The sequence below is a fragment of the Chelmon rostratus genome, chromosome 4, assembly GCF_017976325.1.
Source record: "Chelmon rostratus isolate fCheRos1 chromosome 4, fCheRos1.pri, whole genome shotgun sequence".
Lineage (NCBI taxonomy): Eukaryota > Metazoa > Chordata > Actinopteri > Chaetodontiformes > Chaetodontidae > Chelmon > Chelmon rostratus.
Window position 1 is genome coordinate 26,766,885 of NC_055661.1, and position 23,165 is coordinate 26,790,049.

Below are 23,165 nucleotides of genomic sequence, written 5' to 3' on the forward strand. Positions count from 1 at the left end.
CTCCAGTTAGTGGAGATCCAGTGGCTTTCAGGGAGAATACTGGTGTAATATCGTACAGCCCCACTGGATTTCTCTCCTATTTGTAAATTTTCAGATGCTCTGTGATTCATTCGTTCCAGTTCGCAGGAAACATACAGTCAGCAGCACTTTTAATTCGCTGGAAAATGTTTCACATGAGACTCGTCTTGGAAAACACTTAGTGGCACTAAAACTCCAAACTGCTGTCTCTCAGTAACAATGATGGACGGCAGCCTGGGTGGTGTTTGCACACACGCTCATACGTGGAGCCTTATCATGTGTGCAAACATGGGACGGGGAAAGCTGTGGGACACCTCAGGCCGAGACAAAAAAAACACAATGGCGGCTCAGTGTTGTCGCATGAACGCGATTACGAAGCACTCCATGCAAAACGAGACATTAATGGAACGTCTGTGGAGTTTATCAACATCATTGTGCATTCAAATAGGCAGCGATTAGTCCTCTGTGGAGGCAAGCCGGGGAAGTGCCGCGGACAAAGGCTGACTGCTGCGCTGCAATTTGTGGGCCAGTGGTGTGACTGAGGTTGGTTAGACAGAGAGATAGCAGGCTGTAAAATCAGGAAGTAGACAGGTGATGATAACAGATGTGGGTGAGCTCCTGCACATTACTAAAAGGAATTAATGATATCTAGACAAACAGTTTGAATGAGGCAAATCACCCAGCGGAAGAGATGGATCTTGCCAATACAAATGCCAGCATTGTTCCACAGAATATGTAAAGTCTCAGCCCAGATAAGGGGGCTGCTGATCGCCTACTTTGATACATGGCAGAAAACTTTATTAGATGGCAATCAGCGTGGCGTGCAAAATGTATTCATGCAATTCCTAGCAAAGAGATTAATAGATTTTTGCATAATATTATACAGATTCTACACACAGTAAGTTTCCTAAGGCACCTGTTATACCTGTTAGCTACTCCACGCCAAAAGCAACCCACTGCCAGAGGTGTTGTAATCTATTTCACACTTACAGTACGCAACATATGGCAGATAAAAATGTATATAAAATACGAAATGAGCTTCCACCGAGTTAATACTGCTACTACTACTACTTAAATTAATATTACAACTAACATGCATAATGGTGAAGTTGAATTAATCAAATGTAGTTTTTACTTGTTCTGTATCAGCAATTGTTTTCTTTTTTTCTTTTCTTTACACACATTTCTTTTCTTTTTTATTTAATACATGCTAGAGCACTATTCACTCTGTGAAAACAGCTGTACTGAAGATGAAGCAATCATGAGTCTTAAATCTGCCGTTAACAGGTTCAAGCTATTCCTTTTTCTTAAATTGCTCAAGAATCAAGTTTGCCACGTTTTCTCACACTGCAGGCTTTTTAAAGTCTTAAAAAAAACACCCTGATGATGTCACGGTGATGTCATCAGGGTTATTTGGGCTTAGGCTTGGGGACGACATGTTCCAGTTTGAAAGACAGGGACATTTACCTGGCAGGGAGCCATGCATTTGCTTCTTTTGTTTGTTTTTCCAGACTTTGGACGGGGGCAGGCTAGCTGTTTCCCCTTGCTTCCAGTCTTTATGCAAAGCTAAGCTAACCACCTGCAGGCTGTAGGCTCAGACATGAGAGTGGGAGCAATTTCCTTATCTAACTCTGGGCAAGAAAGCAAATGCTATAGTTTCCTGTAAGTACAGGAAAAGTCACCATTTAAGACGTATCATAATATAACACTAAGTACACTCATAAATTAAATTAAAAAGGATCCTCAGCATTATGTGAGTGTGATACTAAATTGCTGGAGTGCCTCTTCAAGATGGGAAACAGGGGGTTAATTAGGGTTTAATATGCTGCTAATATAACATGGCAGGGAGAACAGTGCAGGAATCTACCGTCTAAAAACAAATGCAGTGTATCATTAATGTTCGTTGGCTCTTAGAGATTCCTAGACTGACTGATTGGAGGCTAACTTGAAGTTTCCCACTTTCACTCTGGGACGTGACATTTCTCTTCAGAGACTCAACTCTCACGTTCATTCTCTAATCGTACAGAGGCGTATGACCCTGAGGATGGGAATAAAAGAAGAAGAAATTACTTTCATTAAGAAATTCAGATTTCCTCCATCCTTTTGATCTTGTGCCAGAAGAACATTTATGCTGATGAAATGCATAAATAAAGTTCTTAAATTATCCCGTTCCTCTTTAGCGCATGTATCAGAGTTGGAGAACTTCCAGACAAGACAACTACAATCACAGTGAGTGCCTCTGAAAAGAGATGATTTAGGAGATGGCCTGCCACTGGTTTAAACGTCATGTAGCTTAACTTCAGGACTTTACTGGTAAAGTGCATATCAAGCCATTTCCTGCAAGTGATGTGTAGGAAAATGAAAAGATGCAAAGTGAAAGTGGAATGTTTGTGTTTCGTGGGCAAATAAGTACCTGACAACATTTGTTTTAACGTGGCTCCACATTGCCTCAGGGGGGTTTACCAACACAAGCTGCAGGACATTTGTGTTGCACTGATTTAGCGTAAAACATTGTTATAGGAGCGCAATAACTGAAAAAAACAATCAAATGGAACCAGAGATATTGTCTTTTTTCCTCCACAAATTATTTCCCTTGATTAAACCTGGTACCTGCATTACCCACAATGCAACTCGACCGCCACAGTCCAGTCAGAGATTTTGGTGTGTTTAGTGGCTAATGTAGCTTTGTGCAGCTAGCTGAAGGCAGGGGGGTGCAGAGGTCTGGTGAGCTCTTCCTTCTAACTCCCCACTGTCAGATTTTTATCATTTTCAAACTTGATGTCTTCGACTAAACTGACGCTGACTCGACTGACATCAATTAAGGACATTTATTGGATTTTGCGTAGCCCCCTCAGCAGCTGAAAAGGCTTTATGCAAGTTTTTTTCTCATAATGTAGAAGCCCTCCTCAAGACCTGTAAACAGATGTTGATGAGTAAAATCTTTGGAGTTCCCCTTTGTTTACTGGCTTCATTTGGACCTCGTACAAGGTTTAAAAACAAACTGAATCCAATAATCTAAATGCCTTATTTCGAAATACAACAAAAATGAAAGTTTAAAGCTATTATCCGAAATTTCCAGTGTAATGGCTCGTTGCATTGTACAGCTACTTCCCGTCTCAGCTTCCAGGAATCACCCACAGACTTACCCGAGATATTGCTGACAAGAAGAAACTTGGATGCTGTCATATCCAGCGCCTGGACTGATGACAAAACTGAACCATATTCTAATGAAACTGAATGAGGGAAACACTTCTGCAAAATGATTTCCTTGTGGTCTTGCGAGATGATGTGTCTTTCCTGACAATATTGTGCAAGGAAATACTTTTATGTGTGTTGTGCAACACGGCGACAGGAAAAGGGGTCACTGTTTTGTAAGAAGGAATAAAAACACAAAAAATTCAAAATAATTTAGGTGCCTTCTGGGATATCTCACTGTCAGTTATTTCCTCAGTCTGGTCAACTTCTGATCGGAAGAGCGATTTAGAAAAGTCAAAATTAGACGAGAAACCAGACGAGACAGAAGCTGCTGTCATATCAAATCCACAAAGAGAATTACCACCATGTTACATTCTAATATGATTTGGACACTCTTTTAATAACTAAGTGCATTTAAACCACATCTGACTGCTTATCAGTCAGATCAATCAATTGTCAATATAAACATATCAATTAGTGCAGCTTTAACATTAGCACACTGTTAGCTAGCTAGCTAGCATCTGCCGCTACTGAGTTAATAGTAACTAGCAGTCTACTAACACGCTCGAAGAGCTCAATGTATATTAGCAGCATATTATTACAAAATACATATTTATGCCTTATTCTGGGAGTTATTAAAGTTTAGGGTTTTTAAGATTGTAATTAATTAACAACAACTTCTTTCCTTATTATCAATAAGCAGTAATTATGAGGGAAAACTCTTAGTTAATGGCCTAGTAGTTGTAGAATGTGGACATTATTATTATGGGCTTTATAAAGAGCCAATATCCTGCTAATATGGATGCTAATAAGCAACTAGTTAATGGTTAATATGTGCACCTTCATATGCCAAATACCAAATACACAAGACCCTGAACACGTAGCCAGACTAAGCTTGTCATTTACATTGTTTCCAGCATCTTCTCACGTCTTTGTATTTCTGTCATTGAAAGCTGCGTAACTGCAAGGAATCACTTTCAGATGAAGAAATCTCAAACGACAGTTTCATTGAGTGACCAAAAACAAAACAAAGCCAAAGAAAAAGAGGAAATGAAGAAGCGTGTGGAGAGAGACGGCAGCTCGCCGGACTTTGAAGAAATGAAATGTGGCTGTCTGAGGGGAAAACATATAAACATTCCAGGCACATGGCTGCCAACGAGCCCACACCTGATATCAAAATGTGCGCTTTTGAAATGTGGACATAAATAACCCGAGTGAGCCAAACCCAGGCAGTGAGGCAGGTGGAGGGGAAAAAAAAGTTACTTACAATATAGCAAGGCTCACAGTACGCCTTCTTCTCCACGGCGAAGAAAGGCTTGCCACGCAGCTTGGTGCTGCAGGTCATGCAGACGAAGCAGTCGACATGGAAGACCTGGTCCATGGCAGTGCAGCCGGTGCCTTCACCCACTACGTTCTCTCCACAGCTGGCACAGCGCCCTGGGGAGAGGAAGAGGAGGGGAGGCTGAGAGCAGATTCATCATAAAATCCACAGATATGTAAGGTCGGATAACAGTCATCAACAGTCACGCTCCGCTCCCTGAAAACACTGTAAAGACCAAAACTAATGATCCGGTCACGTGTGCTGTTGTGCAGGAGAGCTGTGAAGTGTGACTCTGTTTCCGAGCACTGAACAGCTTGGCCTGATGGGAGGTCATTTACAGCGGGCAGCGAACCTCTCACAGCACTTTTAGGACAGCGATACAACATCTCAAAACCCAGCCAGGTCCAAAGAAATAGAAGAGAAGAACAGATTTCTTAAAACTATGTGAAAACACTTATTTCCAGGCCAAAGATCAGATATCTATTACCCTGAAACTATTTTGTTTTTTTTGAATAGCTTCGAGAAAAAAAGAAATCTGAGAGGAGAATCAACTGGGGCTGCAAGTAATGATTATTTTGATGATCAGTTTTGGAGCTGCATAGTGAAAGGAGCTATTTTATGAGCCTCTGGTTCTGGAAGTTAAAGCCCCATTCCTTTCTCCATAGACAATGTTAGGTGACTCAGAGTTGAAGCACTGCAGCTCAGATGGACATAAAACTCTCCTGTTTGAATAATCAGTGCAAAAGATCAGCTGGGTTCACAATATCTGCTTCTGTGATGAAAAGATACAAGCCTGTGTACACACAACCATAAGGAGAGACGCTAACTGTCACTCTTAAGGTGTATTTAACTTCCACTCGTTGGCGCTAAGGGATGGCAGGAGCTAAATAGAGAAACTGAATCGTGAGTTTGGATTAACTGTTAACTGTTTTGTCCATATCTTAAGGGGCAGCGATTAGTCGACTAATTGATAGGTTGATCAAAAGAAAATCAACTTCTAACTTTAATTTTTCAAGCATAAATGTCAAATATTAGCTGGTTCCAGCTTCTTAAATGTCAAGATTTGCTGCTTTTCTTTGTCACTTATGATAATAAATGAAGAGTCTTCGGGTTCTGGGTAATTTGAAGACGTCACTTTGGGCTCTTTTTGATATTTTATAGACCAAATCTGCAGACTAATTGATAACGGATATAATCGTTAATTGCAGCCCTGACCGAGACCGCAACAACTAAACGTTTTGAATTTTGCTGCAGCTCTGAATCTCCAAAGCAACGCACTCATGGGTATTTTATCTGCCATGTCAAAAAGAAAGAAAGCTGAAATAATTACAACTGGAGTTCATCATGTAAACACATTCAGCATATTCGTTTTAGTATGTTTCAGCTGTTGTTGGTATATTTTATGTTTTAGTATATTTTTATTGTCTTAGTATATTTTTATTTCTGGTATATTTTTATTGCATTTACACATATTTTTACTGCATGTTAGTTTATTTTATTCTATTATCTTTATTTTATTACCTTTCTTATTATCTTGTTTCGAACACGGGGGTTGCAATGCAAATTTCGTTGACATGTCCATGCTCAATGACAATAAAGAAATCTTGAATCTTGAATCATAAAACCTGCAGGGTGTTTGAATTATTCACATGTTTGCAAGTCTGTTCCAGGTCTTGTATTTTAGAAAAGATTGAAGATTGCAAGTTCGGAAGCCTGAAGAGACGTCTTCAAATAACTTTTTTAGTCTGATCAGGAAGTCTTTACAGTAAGAGATGTTCAAACTTTTGGCTTGAAAAACTTCCAGCTTGGTTGTTTTAGCACCATAATCAAGCATCAGAAATCACACAGTAAAGAGCTTATTTCCTGTTGTGGATGGTGACATTCTATTTTTGAGGTCCAAGATGTTTTTGCTACCTGTCTCCATCTATTTCTGCTCATTTCTGTTGACAGGCAGCCGCCTCGCTGGGTTCGACCACAGCATCCACAGGCCGAGCTGCCGCCGGGGCATCAACTCATATTACCTCATTCCAAAAATGTTACGCTGTCCCTTTAAATGCTTCACTTCCTGATGTCAGAAGTGCCTAATCTTCATTTCTATTTCAAACACCGGATAAGGAAGGATTAAACACTATAATTATGCGACATTAAAGAAACCATACACAGCACCAAAGTGTGACATGGAAGACATCTATTTAAAAAAAAAAAAAAAAAAAAAATCAGGCTTTAAATGATAAAAAGAAAACTTTAGAAGTACAACCAAGTCTTTGTAAAGGGGCACAAGTGAACTGATATTATTGCGCCACAACGAGCCTGATTGCATATTGCGGGACGTGGCATTCGGATATCTTTAATTGAGTTGGAGATATCTTTAATTGAGTTTAAGATGTCCTCGACTCAATGCAAGTTATCTTCAACCCAATTAATAACACTGTCAATTTAATTACTGGTATCTTACAATAATAGGGTTTAAAAAGATATCTGAGAATGTTTTATTTTTTACACATCTGAGGACAGATGCAATCTCTCAGAGGAAGCATGATACAGTATATTTAATTAATTCAAGTTCAGTTGTATAGATCATTTTTGTTCCTTTTCATTTTTTGCTCCGTCTAAAGGCTGATTTGGGCGATGATTGACACCGTATGTTCTGAACAGAGCAGTTCAAGCGTGTTACAGACAGAGGCGAGGCTCTAACCGGGGGAGATAGAGTATCTGATGCTTGCATTTTCACAGTTCCACTTTCTGTTTTCATATCAAAAATTCAAACAGAGTGTAAAGCCGAATCTGTCTCAGGTATCAGCACAACTTTCGGAAGTCATGTGTTGTTGAGATCAAATATCTGCTTGACTGCGAGGCCCGCTAATGGTCCTCTAATCTCAGATAACTCATTATCTTATTGTGAGCCTCAGTGGAAAGTGAGAAAAGTTGCTTAACAAATGACTGGATCCACAACTTTTCCAGCAACATTTCCAAATCCTTAGCGGAACACTCATCATGGCGGGATTCGTTGTTTAGCGCCTGGGGACACATTAAGAAACAAGGGACTGACAAATTGCTGTTGAAGACTATTAGATGTTAACGCAGCAGCATTTTGTACGTTAATCTGGCGGCGGCAGTCATCCGCGACGACTTATAGCGGCGGCAAGTTTTCATGCAACCTGCTATCGGTTTCATCTGTTCCCGCAGCTCTATCCACACCTCAATTATGGCTGCGTTACCTACTGTACAGGGAGGCAGATTAAACAAACTAGTGAAGGCACGTCTCGGGGGGACATGTGGGTGTCAGTGGAATCACAAGCAGGGTAATCACTTCAGAGAGCCAGAGGGAAAGAGAAAGGGAGAGAGAGCGAGCGAGAGACAGAGACGGAGAATGCTGAGCCTGTTAGTGGCTTCAGATCACAGGCCATCTTCAGTGAGTGGATGAGAATGCCAAACATGTCCCACAGGGCTCCCACTTTAAATAGCGAGAAGGAAACCTCTCGGAAATCCTTTTCCTTTTGGCAGTCTGTGATCGCGAGGGCCCTCAGGAGCTATTTGTGCGCGACTGTGCATACAGTGTACACACACACGCACACACACACACACACACATGCACACAATGAAAAAAAAAATCTCTTTGCACCAGACATGCCACACATGTAGACGAGTACATACACAAACACAGACACATGTATCATGTACTGTATGCATACCCACAGACATGTCGTGACGTGCTGTGCACACACATCAGCAGCCCACACATGAACCTACGGGATCATGTAACAAAGAGCACGAGATGTGAGCCTGCCTGCAGCCTGAAACCCCCTGCTTCACTCTTATTACCATTATCAATATAAATATTACCCTCCATGTAAAGGACTAATTAATAAAGCACTGAGACTACAACACGAACAGCCCATCATTATATGTGATCTCTAGTAGGGATACAACTAATGATTACTTTCATTATCAGTTAATTGATTGGGACTGGAAAATGTCAGAGAATGTCCATTCTAATCTTCTAAAGCCGTCGATGACACGTTCAGACAGCGACTTCTTACTGATCTAGAATCAGCAAAAATTCTCAACCAGGGAATTTTTGGCCTTTTTGCTTTAAAAATGACTGAATCTCACAATGATGTGCTCACTAACAGAGCAGCGGATTAATTTTCTGTCAATCAGCTAATTGGATAATTGACGAGTCATGCAGCTCTTATCTTTATTGTTTGACAGGTACTGAATAACTTTGTTTCATCCCAGTCTCCCATCATGCCATCTGTTACAGCAGATATAAAGTAAATTTCACTCATTGTTTCTGTAACTGAATGTTTTAGGATTAATGATTTAAAATGTGACGGATTCTAAATAATACAAACTAGGGCTGCATCTAATAATTATGTTTTTATTAGTGATTAATTGATCACTTTTTTCTTGATTAACAGATGAATCTAAAAAAAGCATTCTGATGTCCCAGAGTTTAAGACGCTGCTTGTTTTGTCTGAGTGTCGAGAACTCAGGACGTTCAGTTGACCATCAAAAGACACAAAGAAACACGGCAAATATTCACATTTGAGAATCTGAAACCAGAGAAGCTTCAGCATTTGTCCTTCATTGATTATCAGAGATTCATTTTCTGTCAATTGACTGATGACTAATTCATCGGCATGACTAATTAATGACTAATTAATTGACAATTGTTGACAAAAGTGTCAAAAAGTTGTGAATGCCTGTTACAATTTGCATTTCCGCCAGACAAAGACCAGTTCAATTAACACTGACTGTGAGAAGATGCTGACTGTTTGCTTCATGAATGACTTAAATGATCAATTGATTGTCCAAACTATTCATTTAGTTGTCAATTAAGTCACTTTTTTAATAAACTTTTTCACATTTTTAGACTAAAGCTACCCCACTTGAACTGGTGGAGTTAAACATGCTCTTGGAGTCTTGTGTTTCATTAAATATACCACAACACATTTATCTCCAAAGCAGACTTGTACTACGCTGTCTTTCATTGCAGGGAGAGAAAATGATTCCACAAAGTGTAAAAATGTGATGCTTTTGAGCGAGTCTGTAACTTTTCTTCTCTAACAGTCTTACTGTATGATAATAGAGAGAAGTGCGGAGTGCTTTACAATGCTTCACATCAATAATTTCACACGTCTGCGTCGGAAGTAAGCATTTTCAATTTCCAGACACTACTTCAATTGACTTCTTGAATAATACAGGACAGCAATTGAAGCAACATCGTATTTACCCCTGTGGAGATGATCGCAAATACTTTCGAACTATTTCAGCTGGGCATAAAGGAATCATGAAAGGCCTCGCCGCTCCCCAGCGTCCCTTTGCACGGGGAATGGAACCAGAGTCTTAATATCCAAACTTCAAATAGTTCCTGTAGAACCAATGCAATGGTGACGGGGCGGGAGGGGGAGTTCATTTACACTTTACTCACTTTCTTTCCTTTCATTCTTCAACCCTCAGAAGTGTCTCTTCTGTGTTACATCGAAAGTCAAAAGAAGGACTGAAGAGAAAATCTTTTCTTCTTTTCTTTTTTTAAAGAAGCACATTCCCTGTGAGCTATAGAGGCTTAGAATGGTTAGACAATTTAATTGGATAAAAGGAAAAGATTAAAGAGGCCCTGACTCTGTTCCATAAATAATTGATTTCTAATGTATTTGTAGTGGCAGTGAGACGCTGTTGTTTGGGAATGGGGGATGTTGAGTGGCAGAACGCTTCAGATTTCCCTCAGTCTTTGCCTTCTTTGTTTTTTCACGCCGTGATATTGAAGCAGCATGAAAGGCAGAGAGGGAGCACACTTGCAGCTCAATTTGATCTTACATCGTCAGAAATCAAAGATCGTGCATGTAAAGAAGGATCGCACTGAACTTTTTTGTGGGAGACCAAACTTTTCACACTATGTTACTAAAGAATACAATTCTGCTGGTGCAACCCTTGCAAACCCCAAAGGCAAAGCCAGTAACTGTAGCTCGTATCCAAAACTAATAAAAGAACCACAAAATCCATTTCGGGACTTCAACTAAAGTTTTGTGCTTGGATTGAAATATCTGATAGATATGGTGGTAAAAACACAAAACACACTCAGCTGCTGCATATGTTGTGTTTGAGTGTTAACAGCACAACAACGCTAAAAGGAGTGAATTAAAACACGACCAACAGGAATGTGGCTACAGCTAATTATCTTGCTCTACTTCACATTTTCACTGGGCTTAATTTTTGAGTAAGTGTTTCCACCGTGTAAAACAGCGTTAATTTATTGTGACACCCTTAAAAAGGTGGGCCAAATAAAGGTACAAAGTTGTGATAACTTCTTCACACTTAATTAAAGGCATAAACAATAGGTCAGCGAGTGGTTAACAGCAGAAAATAAGTCTGTCGAACACATTAGGAGTGTAACTGCCAGCTACTGAACCGCCAGAGGCCACAATTTGTGCGCTGTTTCATCTCTTCCCCCTCTAGGTTAATCTACTTTGTTGCTTCAGATTGCCCTCCGTGCAGCCTGACAATGCTGTGGCCTTCAGTTGCCTTAGGATGACGAGGGAAATAGCTGTCATCGCTGCATTTCAATCTCTGAATGCCTCATTCCTAACCCCTGCCTTTAATCTCATTCCCAATGTCAGCAAATAGCAATCTGCAGAGCTGCTGCGGCGATGGTGGAGGATGGAGGATAGGCGAGCCCGTGCCACTAAGCATTACCGCTCGGCCTGTCAGGGCCCGTGGCGGCAGAGCGAGGAGGACTGAGTGTAGGTTACATGTTTTAGAAGCAGGTTGGCAGGAGCGACGTGGAGGGGTGCCAGGGAGCGAGCGGGGCTGGCGAATGGGGTGAAGGAAAGGGAGGAAAGGCGGGGGAACAGGTGAGCGTGTGTGCCGCAGAATATGTGGGCAAGCTGTGCGTTCAGAGACGTCTGTATGTTTATATGCTGTGCATCCGTGTGCACCCGTGTGCTTGTAACTATGTATGCGTTTGCGTGCATGAGCATGCGGATGTCTACTCATTCCTGAGGTCAAACGCTCACTCACAAATGAAATCTAGCAACGTGAGTGCCCGGAAGCCTCAGCTGGGCTCGCACGGCAGCTGATCTTGCAAGCCTCAGTGGAGCTGTCTCAACGAGGCAGGATAGCAAGCGCCGAGCCTGGCGGGGGAGGAAGGGGAGGGGGAGGACGAGGGAGGGGGGGTTGGTCACCTCACGTGAACCGCTGCCAAAAAGCAGGCTTCTGTCGCCGGGAAGAGAAGCCCCATGCTGGCACACTGCATCAGCTGAGAAACTAGAAAGCAGCATTGCGAGGTCAGCGGCAGTGCTGGAGCAAGATAATGAGAGAAAAAAAGTGGCAAAGAGGACCCATAAACTACGCTGAAAACACTGCTTCGCGCCTTATGAACTGCTCCAAACAGTCGCAAATATAATTGAGCATTGAAAACAGCAACCGATTACAAGCAAGGTGATGACATTGCAGAAAAAAAAACCTGATCTCATTCATAAAAGAACAGAATTACAGACGAAAAGATGAAGGATTTTGTCGAATTTCTTCAATCAGAAAAATTTGTAGATTCAAGGCGGTTAACGTTATTTGCATAAGAAAAAGGGTCTTGGAAGTCAAATCCGCAGCCTCACACTGACATACATACTGCATTTTCCTTCTAAAAGGCAGCTATGATGGATCATCCGTGGCTATTGTGTTGTTTAATCTAGTCTTTTGCAGTCATACATTATAATCCACTGTAGGTGGTATAGTGCTGCATGGGCTTTAGACTAGTTGCCATGTCACCAGACTGCCTCATATGATGCCCCCCCCCCCCTGCCCCTGGGTGGTCGCTGACCTCCTTACAGCAGCATTATGCTCTTCTGTCTCATACAGATTGTTGCAACATACACATAAACACACGGAGTACAGTGCAGCACAACAAAGAGGCAACACTTAGCCACTGTGATTGGAGGAAATCCTCTGACAGCCGAAGAGGAAATAGGCTCTTCACGCTTAAGGACCTATGAGGAGATAACTGTGGGAAAAAAAGGTGGAGGCAGGTTCAAGCTGAAATGAGCTGTGGTCGTATCAGAGGTGAGGAAGTGCATCCCACCATTCTGTTGCTTTTTAATATTTCAAAAGTGGAGTAATGTAATTTATTGTATTGCAGTATTTTAATTGTGTCATTTTTATTTAATTATTCAATTACATGTAATTCAGTGTTTGGCACTTTTTAAACAATTTTAATTGATTTTAAAGTTATAATCCTTAAGATGTTAGTCCTGGTTGATTTGGTGGTTACGATTTAACACGATTTAGCACAATTTAATGCTAGAGGAAATGCTCCTTGAGCAGCTACTTAGAAATACAACAGAAGAGCAGCTGGTGTACACGCGATGTTTGTGTTGTCGGCACGAACGCCGCTGACCGCTTCACAATAAAAGCCACCCTGTTTTGGCCAGTTGAAAGCTCTTAATGTGAAGCAGCAGCAGTAGTAGTTAACGTCGGGTTAGCATTAGCAGTAGCTGTAGGAGAGTGAAGGCAGTAAGGCCGGGTTACATCCATGCATCATTTCCTTTGAGTCTCTTGTGCAAAGGCTGGCAGTGTGTTTCAGGATGGCGGACTCCGCCACCAACAATGAAAACTACTATACAGAGAGGTGGTTAAAGGATGTAGTGACTATTAGTGTAGAAATCCTCAATAAATATTTTAGCTTTAATGTTATGTGAAGCACATTCAGCTGCATTTTATATCTGAAAATACATTTCACTGCATCATCACATGTTCACCAGAGCTTTTGTTTTTTCTGCGTATACAAGCCAAACGAACATTTAACTCGACTTTAAAGGTATACCTTCATACAACTCAACAGGAACAGTTATCTGTTTTGGGGGCGACGGTTGGCCAAAGGCATTTGGAGACTGTGGAGGTGGAGCGTGATGGGGAAGTGAGGCTGGGGGTGGAGGGGGGGGCGTCTTTTTAAGCCAGCAGAAAGGTTTTACTCTGACACACATCCCACTTGTTATGACATGTAGAGACACATCTAAAAGCAAACTCCTAAGAGGTTGCTGAGGGCGACCTCAGTAATATGCAAATGACTTCCACCGGAGCATCTTAGACAATGCACAAAGCTGTCTAAACTGGAAGCCTATTAATACATTAAGTTATGATGCTCCGTTGTGTTGTGAAGAAGTCGAGGCAGCTCCACAAGAGCGCACTGTGTGAACCTAAACTTTTTCTGACCCAATTACCTTAGCTGATCTGTTCTGACTCCTCTGGCCTGTACTGTTACTGGAGCTACACTGCCATTTGTATCTCTTCCAAGATTCCTCATGAACATTTCATGTGAGGTGTCTTATAAATTATGAGGGCTCCTCCAGCTGACATTATGAGGAAAAATGGCAAAGGCTGCCTTTTCTTCTCCGGCTCTTATCATAAAACAAAGGCTAGCTCAAACCAGGAGGAGAGGCTTTTCCGACAGCTCCGAGTCCTGAGTGGTGTACAGTATGCCCAGATGAATCTCTCTGCTTATTTCCAATGACTATCTCTCCACCATCTGATAATAACATTACAAAAACATTTATGCCACTGCTCAAAAATCCCTCTGGAAAATCACTCTGTATAAATATTGATTGGATATTAAAATTTCACATCTTTCTTAATTCTATACAGTGGAATACTGAAAGTCTGGAACCGCATGAAGGAATTCTCAACTTGTCATTTTGGTATTAAAGGAGGAATAAAAACAGATTCTCTGCGGCAGAATGAACTACACTGCATAAGTATCATCATCACTAATTGTAAATAATGCAGAGCATCTCATCCTTTCAATTATTCAGCTTTATGTCCTGGTTTTGGTTGACAGAAATGTAGTGATGACAAAATATTGTAAGTTCCTCTGATGCACAAATGCCAAGGCATCTGTACTGCAAGCTGAGTAGCTGTGTCTTATTAGATTTCCACAAACACAGTACACCTACGCACAACCTAAGTGGATTAAATATGACGGATGATGACATTTGGAGAAAAGGCTCTTTCAGATTACTCAAATCTAATCTGGAACTCTAAATCAGGACTAATCAGTTGCTTTTCAAAGAAGCTTCAATCATAGGAGGAATTTCTGGCTTGCAAACTGGGTTTCTCGCAAGTAAAGCCGTTCTTTTATAGTGCATCATTTTCAGGTTTTTTACAGTTTGAGAGGCGCTTGCATTTGAGAACGGCTGCTTCTTATGTGCCTGTTCCGCCGCAGAAAAGTCTTCAAAGACGTGACCGGTGTAATTGCTGGGCCGCGGCATAATAATGTTGTGCAACTCGTAAGATACAGATGGAGCTCCACTGAGTCTAACCAAAAGTTTCTTTGTGACATCACAGAGGCAGAGAGTAACGTTAATTCAATTCAATTAAACCCCTCTGGACCAATGAAAACTCACTATAGCGGTTTCAGATAAGAAGCTCATCAAAGACATTAGTGACACCAATAAAACTTTGCTATAGGAAGACAATGATCCAGTCCAGTAGCGCGTTAGAGATCGCAGCCCCACTTTGATTAATCTTGTTAATTACTAGCCTTAGGGTTCCAGCAACTGCTAGCCCTCTTCCCCCTGAACCCCACCAAAAAAAGAAGGGGCTCGTGTGCCGTCAGATTCTTTGTAATTACAAAAGTCTCATGCCTTGGGACTGATTCTGCCACAGCCCTGGATATACAGTCAGGAACATGCCGGACTAAAGTCAGTTTTAACATTAGCGTGGTGGCTATATGTACATTATTCAGCGGGGGAGGATGGGGGCTCTGCGGATTCGCAAAGCAGCATGTGCCTGCGCTTGAACTCTCTCCTAATGAGTCCCTGCAGTCACCTCAGTCGAACGCTCCTGCCCTCATCCTCTTTCTTTCCCCCAGTTAATTCAGCTGTCGCCTTGTTTAACCACAAGATGACCCCCCCCACCCCCCCCACCCCCGCTCGCCGCCCACCCCCCACCCCACCCTCTACTCCAGTAACAGCCAGCCGCTGTCAGCCGGGGACGCGCACTCTATCCCTAACTCGCTCTGGCTACCTCAGCTCACATATGACCCATTTCTCCTATGTCCTTGTTTTACCAGCCTTCAGCCAGTCAGCCTTATAGTTGGCAAACAGTGGCAAGTGCATGCATGGTATAGCACCGCACAGAGTTCATGCCAGGTCTGCTTCGCACACACATTCATGCAAAAATTAGGCCAACAAGGCTTTGAGGGCCATTCCTCTGTAAAATGACTACACTTTGCTTAAGCCAGCAGATCCATTTGACCTATGTCTAATGTGAACCAATTAAGGTTTTTACATCAGCGCGCACCAACGTGGAGCCGAATATCCCTTAATACCAGTTAAATACATGTCCCTGTAGCTATAATACACCTACACATGCTATCATGGTGTGCTGTGTGATTATGTGCTGATATAAAGCCTGCTCCAGAGTCCCATTGAATGTATTGAGTGAGGTATCTAATGGGCATGGGAACTAATTCCAGGGCAAAGGGGATTAAAGGCTAGAGAGGAGCGAGCAGCAGAGGGATGGCACTCGCTGGCAGCAGAGGGTACAGAGGGCGGAAAAATAGAAATGAAATATAAATGCACAGAATCCTTGTCTTTTGAATCCTATTTTGCAAAATAGTATTAAAAATTGGTATTTTGTTTAATCCTGGCAGTTGTATATATATTTTTTTAGGTTTTTCAAATGAGAACAAAATTAAATATCAAGTGCTTCAGTGGAGAGATTGTGAGAGAAATACTGTAAAACATGCTGCTCAAATCAAATCAAACCAGGATGTTTCATCTGTCCACAGCCTTTATCTCTGATTGTCATCAGACCCCGGGCCAGAGTTGAGCCGTATCCTTTGATCACTGATACAGTTTTGGGACTGTACCTTGAGGACTGCTTCCCAGACTGGTAGATACTGTATGCTGCCACGTCTACACTCGGAAATCAACGGACAGGAAGAATCGAGAAGAATAATGGGTTAACCTTGTCTGTATCCCATCTGCACTGTACTCGACAGCCTCCAGACATTTTCCATAAACATTGTTCTTCTGATACAAAACTATCTTTGGGCTAATCAAGGAACCGCTATGCCAGTTTTATTCTATTAACCCACTGTCCCACATTGTTCTATGTAGACCATACATGTGGACTGGATCTGGCATGTATTCACACTAATAGAGGAGCCTGCTTGTTTATTTATTTATTTTATTTATCATCATCGTAAAAAATGACAGATTGAGTGCTGCTAATCAGATCACTGTGTGTGTGTGTGTGTGTGTGTGTGTGTGTGTGTGTGTGTGTGTGTGTGTGTGTAAAGCTTTCTCCAGTATTAGTGTTACATGTGAATCAAACAGTGATTCATGGGCTAATTTTAGCCACTTTGCTTCGCTCACCTATGACTGCTACATTGTGAAGTGACTGTTGCTGTATGTGACACAGTGACACTTACAGTAGAAATGACTATATTCTTTTGTTTGGTGATACATAAATGCACAAGAAAACAGATCCTGTTACACTGTGGTAATAAAAGACGACAGCAGTTTTTTCTCAGACCAAACCAGGAAGAGTAGATACTAATATTATGTGTGTGTGTGTGTGTGTGTGTGTGTGTGTGTGTGTGTGTGTGTGTGTGTGTTTCCACATGCTTTTTGGACAAACCTCTGTTGTAAATAAAGTATCTCAAGAGACTTTCTGGTTAAATAACTGTTCAATCGAACAATACAAATAAAAATGAATATTTAGACAACACTGTACGCTCTGCCAGGATGAAAACGAGAATGCTGTTTCTAATCATTTGGTCATCTGCTATGAAAAGGCGTTTTCATCGCTGCCTAACTGCTGCAGCTCAGAGCGGATGTACGTGTTGGGTGACCAGTTTGAGTCTCTTGACGTTTTGATGCTAAGATTTGTCTTACTAGCTAAAAATGTTTCTTAGCTGCAAGAAGAACGTAGTCAGCCAAAGATAAGCAATAAAGGAATTCGATACTGCCCATGTTTCTAGCCCTGAAACACAAAGCCCCTCGTAGCTAGCATCAAATACAATCCGTGCATGCCTGGCTAGCATGATAACGCTAGCAAAGGCTAATACACCAGATGTGTAAAACTAGCTGTCCTGCCTCATTACCTCCCAACATAAGTCTTAAAACAATAAGCTTAAAACAGTAAAAACCAGGATTAGGGTTTAACCTGCCATGAGACATCATGTGGTTGACAAAAAAACCTCAAAAGCTTCTGCTAACCGTGTGTGTGTGTGAGAGAGAGAGAGAGGATCTTTCTTACCGAAGTATTCCTCAGACGGCGGGTTGTCCATGTCAAACAGCATCTTCTTGGTCAGGCGCTCCAGCTCGTCTTCAGGGTGGGCGACGGGAGCGCTGCCCTGACAACCAGAAAAGGAACGTAGTTGAGATTCACAAAGCCGACCGAGGTAATGAAGAACATTTCAGCGGGTTCTTGCATTTATTCCCACCTCGCTGATGGATATCACCTGTGATACAAGCGCTGCTTAAAATGCAAAGAAAAAGAATGTACTGCTTAATGAAATACGTCCAGGTTCGGCTTAAGGATTCACAAAAAGCCTGACTTCAATAAATCAGGATGAAGCTCGCAAGGTCAAACAAAACACATTGGCTGTAATCAACATGCAGTGGACGGTCTTGAGTCTGCCTTTCCCCTCTGAGATATCTGACCCTGGCTCGGGCCCCAGTGGTGGTGCAGCCCAGAAGGTTGTGCATATCCTTCAGTGCAATAGAAGCATGTGGAAAAAGAACTGTGACCCTGACTAATCCTTGTATTTTGAAAAATAATGATAACAGAAGGAAAAGAGGAGGCAAACATTAGAAGAAAGCCACTTTTTGAGCCTTGCACACTTGGGCGATAGGTCAGGAGATAGTTATTTAGTCTTAGTCAGAGCACAAAAGACTTGAGGTGTGAGCTGTGTTGAGGCCTAATCTGTAAGAGATGTTAGAAGGATGACATAACGCTCTGAAGATGCCACTTCCCTCCTTTCCTTGTGAGCCTGCCCGCCCTCTTATCACGCAGTCTCTGACATCTGCCTGCTGTGTGTCTGTATGGGGCTGACGTGTCGTGCCTGACATTTTCTGCCAATCATCCGCGGCTCCCCCATCCCCCCCCATCCCCGGCTCACGGCCCAATCCCGTCACAGGTGTGTGTGTCCTTTGCAGACACCCTGGAGGCCTGAACTCGACTCCTCTTTTCTTACCGCGTGGCTGAGCTTTTTCCAGAAATCACCGACACTCGCGTGACCTTCCCTAGATCTGGCGCCAGCCGGATCTTTACAGTAGATTTGATTTTCAATATTGCAACACGGGCCGTGATCTGAGCTGACCTTTGAGGTGTTCCTAATTGTGACATCAGGGAGTTGGGCGAATGTTGGCGACCGGTCTGGTTTTGTACGAATTTACCTGCGGTTCCCCGTGTCACATAAAGGAATCAGATCTGTCAATAGGAGATTGAGTGAAAAATGTTTTTGTATTCAGAATGAAAGAGTAATTACAGATCGTGTCAAACAACTCTTCTGGTGTTATTGATGACTAAATTTGTATGCAAGTAAACTTTTTAAATGTGACTCCCTGCGGGTGTCAGTCAAGGTTTCAAGAGTATATCTGCAGAGTAGGTGTAGTTTTAACAGTACATTGAAGGTGGTAATGCAAATATGCAGTGCATTTGGTGCGAGAACATGAAGCGGTCTCCTGAGTTCATCTCCAGGGACGGTAAGAAATGCTGAGCTCTGATCACTGTGCACAGTGTATCAAACACAACTTTATGATGCACGGCTTTCGCTCGGCCCAGCTCGCGGCGCACCGGGCCGATAATGGAAGCCCAAACAGTAGGTCTCATTAACCGTGAGGGATCGACACGTTCGATGTGCAAATCTGTCTGCCATGCCGGAGCGCTCTCCAGAGAGCAGCTGGGCCGGAGCTCTTGGAATTCTTGGCACCTCGCGCCTCCTCGGCCACTCAACCATAAACAGCCGGGATCACATCATGGAGGATTAGGAGGAGATGAAAGGAACATTCCTCAGTGGTCGGATATTCCTCTATTGTCGACTCAAATTACACAAATCTTTTTTTTTTTTTAATAACGCACAACGTTTAGTGGAGGTATACGTGGAAGGAGTTGAATTCCATTACAACCACCGGCATAAAAGAGTAGATAATAAGTCTGTACGATATTCGTACACCTCAAAGAAGTGCTCTTGTTGTCAAAATTCGGCTCATTATGCCCGTGTTGTTAGTTTGAGACAGTGAAGAGGACGATTTAACACTGTTAATCTTAGCTCCACATCAAAAGCACATTGGAGAGGGAACGAAATGCTGCTATTACCAGAAACAGACTTTTGAGTTTAAGCTTCATTTATACCTTATCCACTCTTTGACACCCTGCAGCAATGCACTGCCAGAGAGTTTAAAGCACCTTGTTAGGGAGTCTTTTGTGACAGCACGGAATAATTTTTCACTTGAATAAGAGAAAGAAATTGCTTCCCTGCATGCTTTATGATTGCTTCGCAGTTCCTGTTCAGCCTTTCAGAGGCAACAATAGAAACCATACAGCAGCTATACGTGCTGGAGACATGGTTTTTCAGTTATGTCTGGCTCAATTCAGTAAATTGTTTGCCTGTGGCCTCAGGACACTCAGACGCAGTTTCATTGAAGTTAGTGCTTAAATTCAGCGGTGACCGGGTTAACAGCTGCACCTATTTTCCACTGTTTCCCCAGTATGTCGAGGCTTATAGGTTCAGGTCATCTGCCATCTGCCTTTTAATGGCAGAAATCCTATCAGTTGTAATACCCCTGAAAGACATGCTGATGGACCATCAAATGCCATCCACTTGACAAACGATTTTCAGAGAGTTGCTAAATGCCAGACCACTTAGAATCAAAAACAACAATAACATCTGTAAATGAGCACTGTGGCGTGCTACCTGATACAGCATGACGGGGAAAGGTGAGCAGACAAAGCAGAGTCTGGGAGCTGATCACTGCTCGACTGCCACATCTATGAATAAAGCTGTGAGCACCACCCACTGTGGAATTGGCATTGTGTCAGAACTGATTAAGTGAGAAGAGTGTGTGTGTGTGTGTGTGTGTGTGTGTTGGGGGGAGCTCGGTACGTGCTCTCACCTGATGCCCTGACAGCATCGTGTCCCGCTAAGAACCAAACCTCAGGCTCTGTCTTTCCTGCTTCCACCGCAGTGATAGAGCGTGAACAGGAGAGACACCTCACATCTGAACCTTTGTTAGTGGAGGTGGAACAAAGAGTCCAAGTGAACAGATAGCAGCAACCATTTACATATCGTCACCTGCTACGGTACAGAACAAGAGGAACTCACAGATCTGTGAGATAAATCATGGCAGTGCAACCCACAGGTCGACTGTACTGTGTCACAATAATGATGCAACATTACTCAAGTTATACATTAATGTGAGACGGACGCAGACAGTTTACTGATCTGATCCTCCTGCTGTCTGGATTCAGGCGCACAGACGGCTGACAGGCATAAAATCTATTCAAACTGAAATTAAATTTTTCTAAGAAGTAAGTATACACTGTTTATACCTGCTGTTTGGCTACCTGCTTAGTTAAAACTGTTATTCCCAAAAACTGCATACTTGAATTTGATATACTTGATGTGAGGGCGCCCCCTACATTCCAGGGGGTGCAAATGTTTAATTGGTGCAATATGGCCGTGAGCAGGACGGACTAGACTAAAAATTGTTCGATATATCACTTTTACTTCACTTTATACAACTCTAATAACCACGCAGGCAATTAACGTTGTTCGTCGTTGCTTAGCCACACCTGTGATTTTAGCGCTCTCTACATTCAGGTTACAGGACTACACCCTCTGACAGTCTGATCATTTGCTATAACCTCAAATGGAGTCATGGGAAACACAGAGCTCATGCTACCTTAAGCCCCTATTTTCTATAATGCTAAAATACCTGTTAGCCAAATGCTAGCCGCTGCCACGGTGTTGCATGTTACGAGCCCGTCTGTTTCCTGCCTGTCTCTTAGCTGTCAAACTGTCCAATAAGGCAGAAATGCCATGAACATTTTTTTTTCTGTCTTGACTGTTGGGGGTGGGGGGGGGGGGGGGGGGGGGGGGCATGTTTGTTTATAAATGAAAAACTATAAATAAAGCATTTAAAAAAAATAACATGAACAAAAGTAACATCTGGAGGAAATCACTGCTAACGTTAGCAAAGTAGGCAAACTAGCTTCCGCTAACAAGCTAGTTAGCCTAGTTTGCTAGCACCCAAATTCCAGATGTAATACAAACTTCACAGCATGATGGGTCCTGCAAGTGGTGAGAAATGAGAAATGGTAAATCATTGAGCTACATAATGATACGTGGCCATGCTGAAAATGGGCAGCAGGTTTGTTTGTGGCAGTGAACAGCACTGTTTGAAGGCCTGATTCACATGAGCGGACAGTTTTAGCAGACTTCAGGTGTTCAGGGAGCTCCATCCACTGGAGATGAACACAGGAACTAAAAGCTGCTGCACCTTGCTTGGTTTTGATCTTGGGAACAGATCACCTGAGGGGTCACAATGTCCACAAATATGTCCAACAATGATTTTATTCTCTTTGATAATTATGCACAAGCATCATAATAGCTTATATTTGGGGAGAATTTCAGTTCAACTTTTGAGGAATCACGAGCTGTATCCTCATATTCAGGCCAGTTCCAAGGCAAAGACAATGAGACTGAGAGCCACTCCACAAACAGCAGAAAGCACTGAGCTGAAAGTGATAACCAGAAGGGAAGAAGCACAGACGCTGTAGAGAGAACCCAACACAAGACAACTGGTAAGCAGCACTAATCTGTGTCTCTAAACCTGCAGTCATCTATCAGCTGCGTGGTGCTTCTGTTTTACTTCCTGTGAACGCAACATCGCACCTTAAACCAAAACCAATTGTCTTACCTTTTACAACAGCTTAACATTTCCTGCACGATCAGCACAAACTAAACAAAGACATAATCACTCACAGACATATTTATCCACAGATTAAAATGATGGACTTTACAATACAAAATGCTCTTTGGTGTCGATGGAGCTGCAGCTTTAACTCAGGCTTTTAAAGGAGAAGCTTTAGTCAGCTCTCAATCTGACATCCTGGCTTTTGTCCCCTTAAATCACAATGGCATTATCTGAAATGGACACAGAGCCTTTGAAAGAGAAATGGCTTATTAAAATAATAGTAATATTAAACACAACAACAGCAAATGGACCATTGCATTAGTTAGGGTTCATGAGGGATTGAATTTTTTTTTATTGGATTGGAATATCTAAAAAAAGCATTTTTTTTGCCGCAACACTAAACGAGTGATTAAAGCAGCTTAGGCGACTCTGTTTTACCAAAACAATGAAAGGATTGCTGGATCAGTCACACTAGCCTTTCAGCGAGTTGGTGTGTGTGTGTGTGTGTGTGTGAGAGAGGGGGGGGGCTACTGCATGTCGTGTGTCTACAATCAAACATATGGGTTAAACACTTAAAGATGCTTTTTTTTTTTTTAAATGTGTGTATTAAAGAGCCATCAGTTTCTAATGGATGGCTTATTTTGATTCCACGCTGCAGAGACCCATCTTCTCAACTGCCTTTGAAAGCCAGATTGTTTGTGTCAGTGTGA

The 23,165-nt window shown here is 42.2% G+C and overlaps 1 protein-coding gene across 2 annotated transcripts in view; it reads right to left on the minus strand.

Moving 5' to 3' along the window:
• LOC121605350 (LIM domain containing preferred translocation partner in lipoma) overlaps positions 1-23,165 on the minus strand; it is a 140,588-nt gene that overhangs the window by 20,149 nt on the left and 97,274 nt on the right. For both annotated transcript variants that reach the window (XM_041935227.1, XM_041935228.1), the window contains 2 exons: positions 17,792-17,888; positions 4,481-4,650 (listed from right to left, as the gene is read on the minus strand). In XM_041935227.1, the coding sequence (XP_041791161.1) occupies positions 4,481-4,650; positions 17,792-17,888 (267 nt within the window). The remainder of the gene's footprint in view (positions 1-4,480; positions 4,651-17,791; positions 17,889-23,165) is intronic.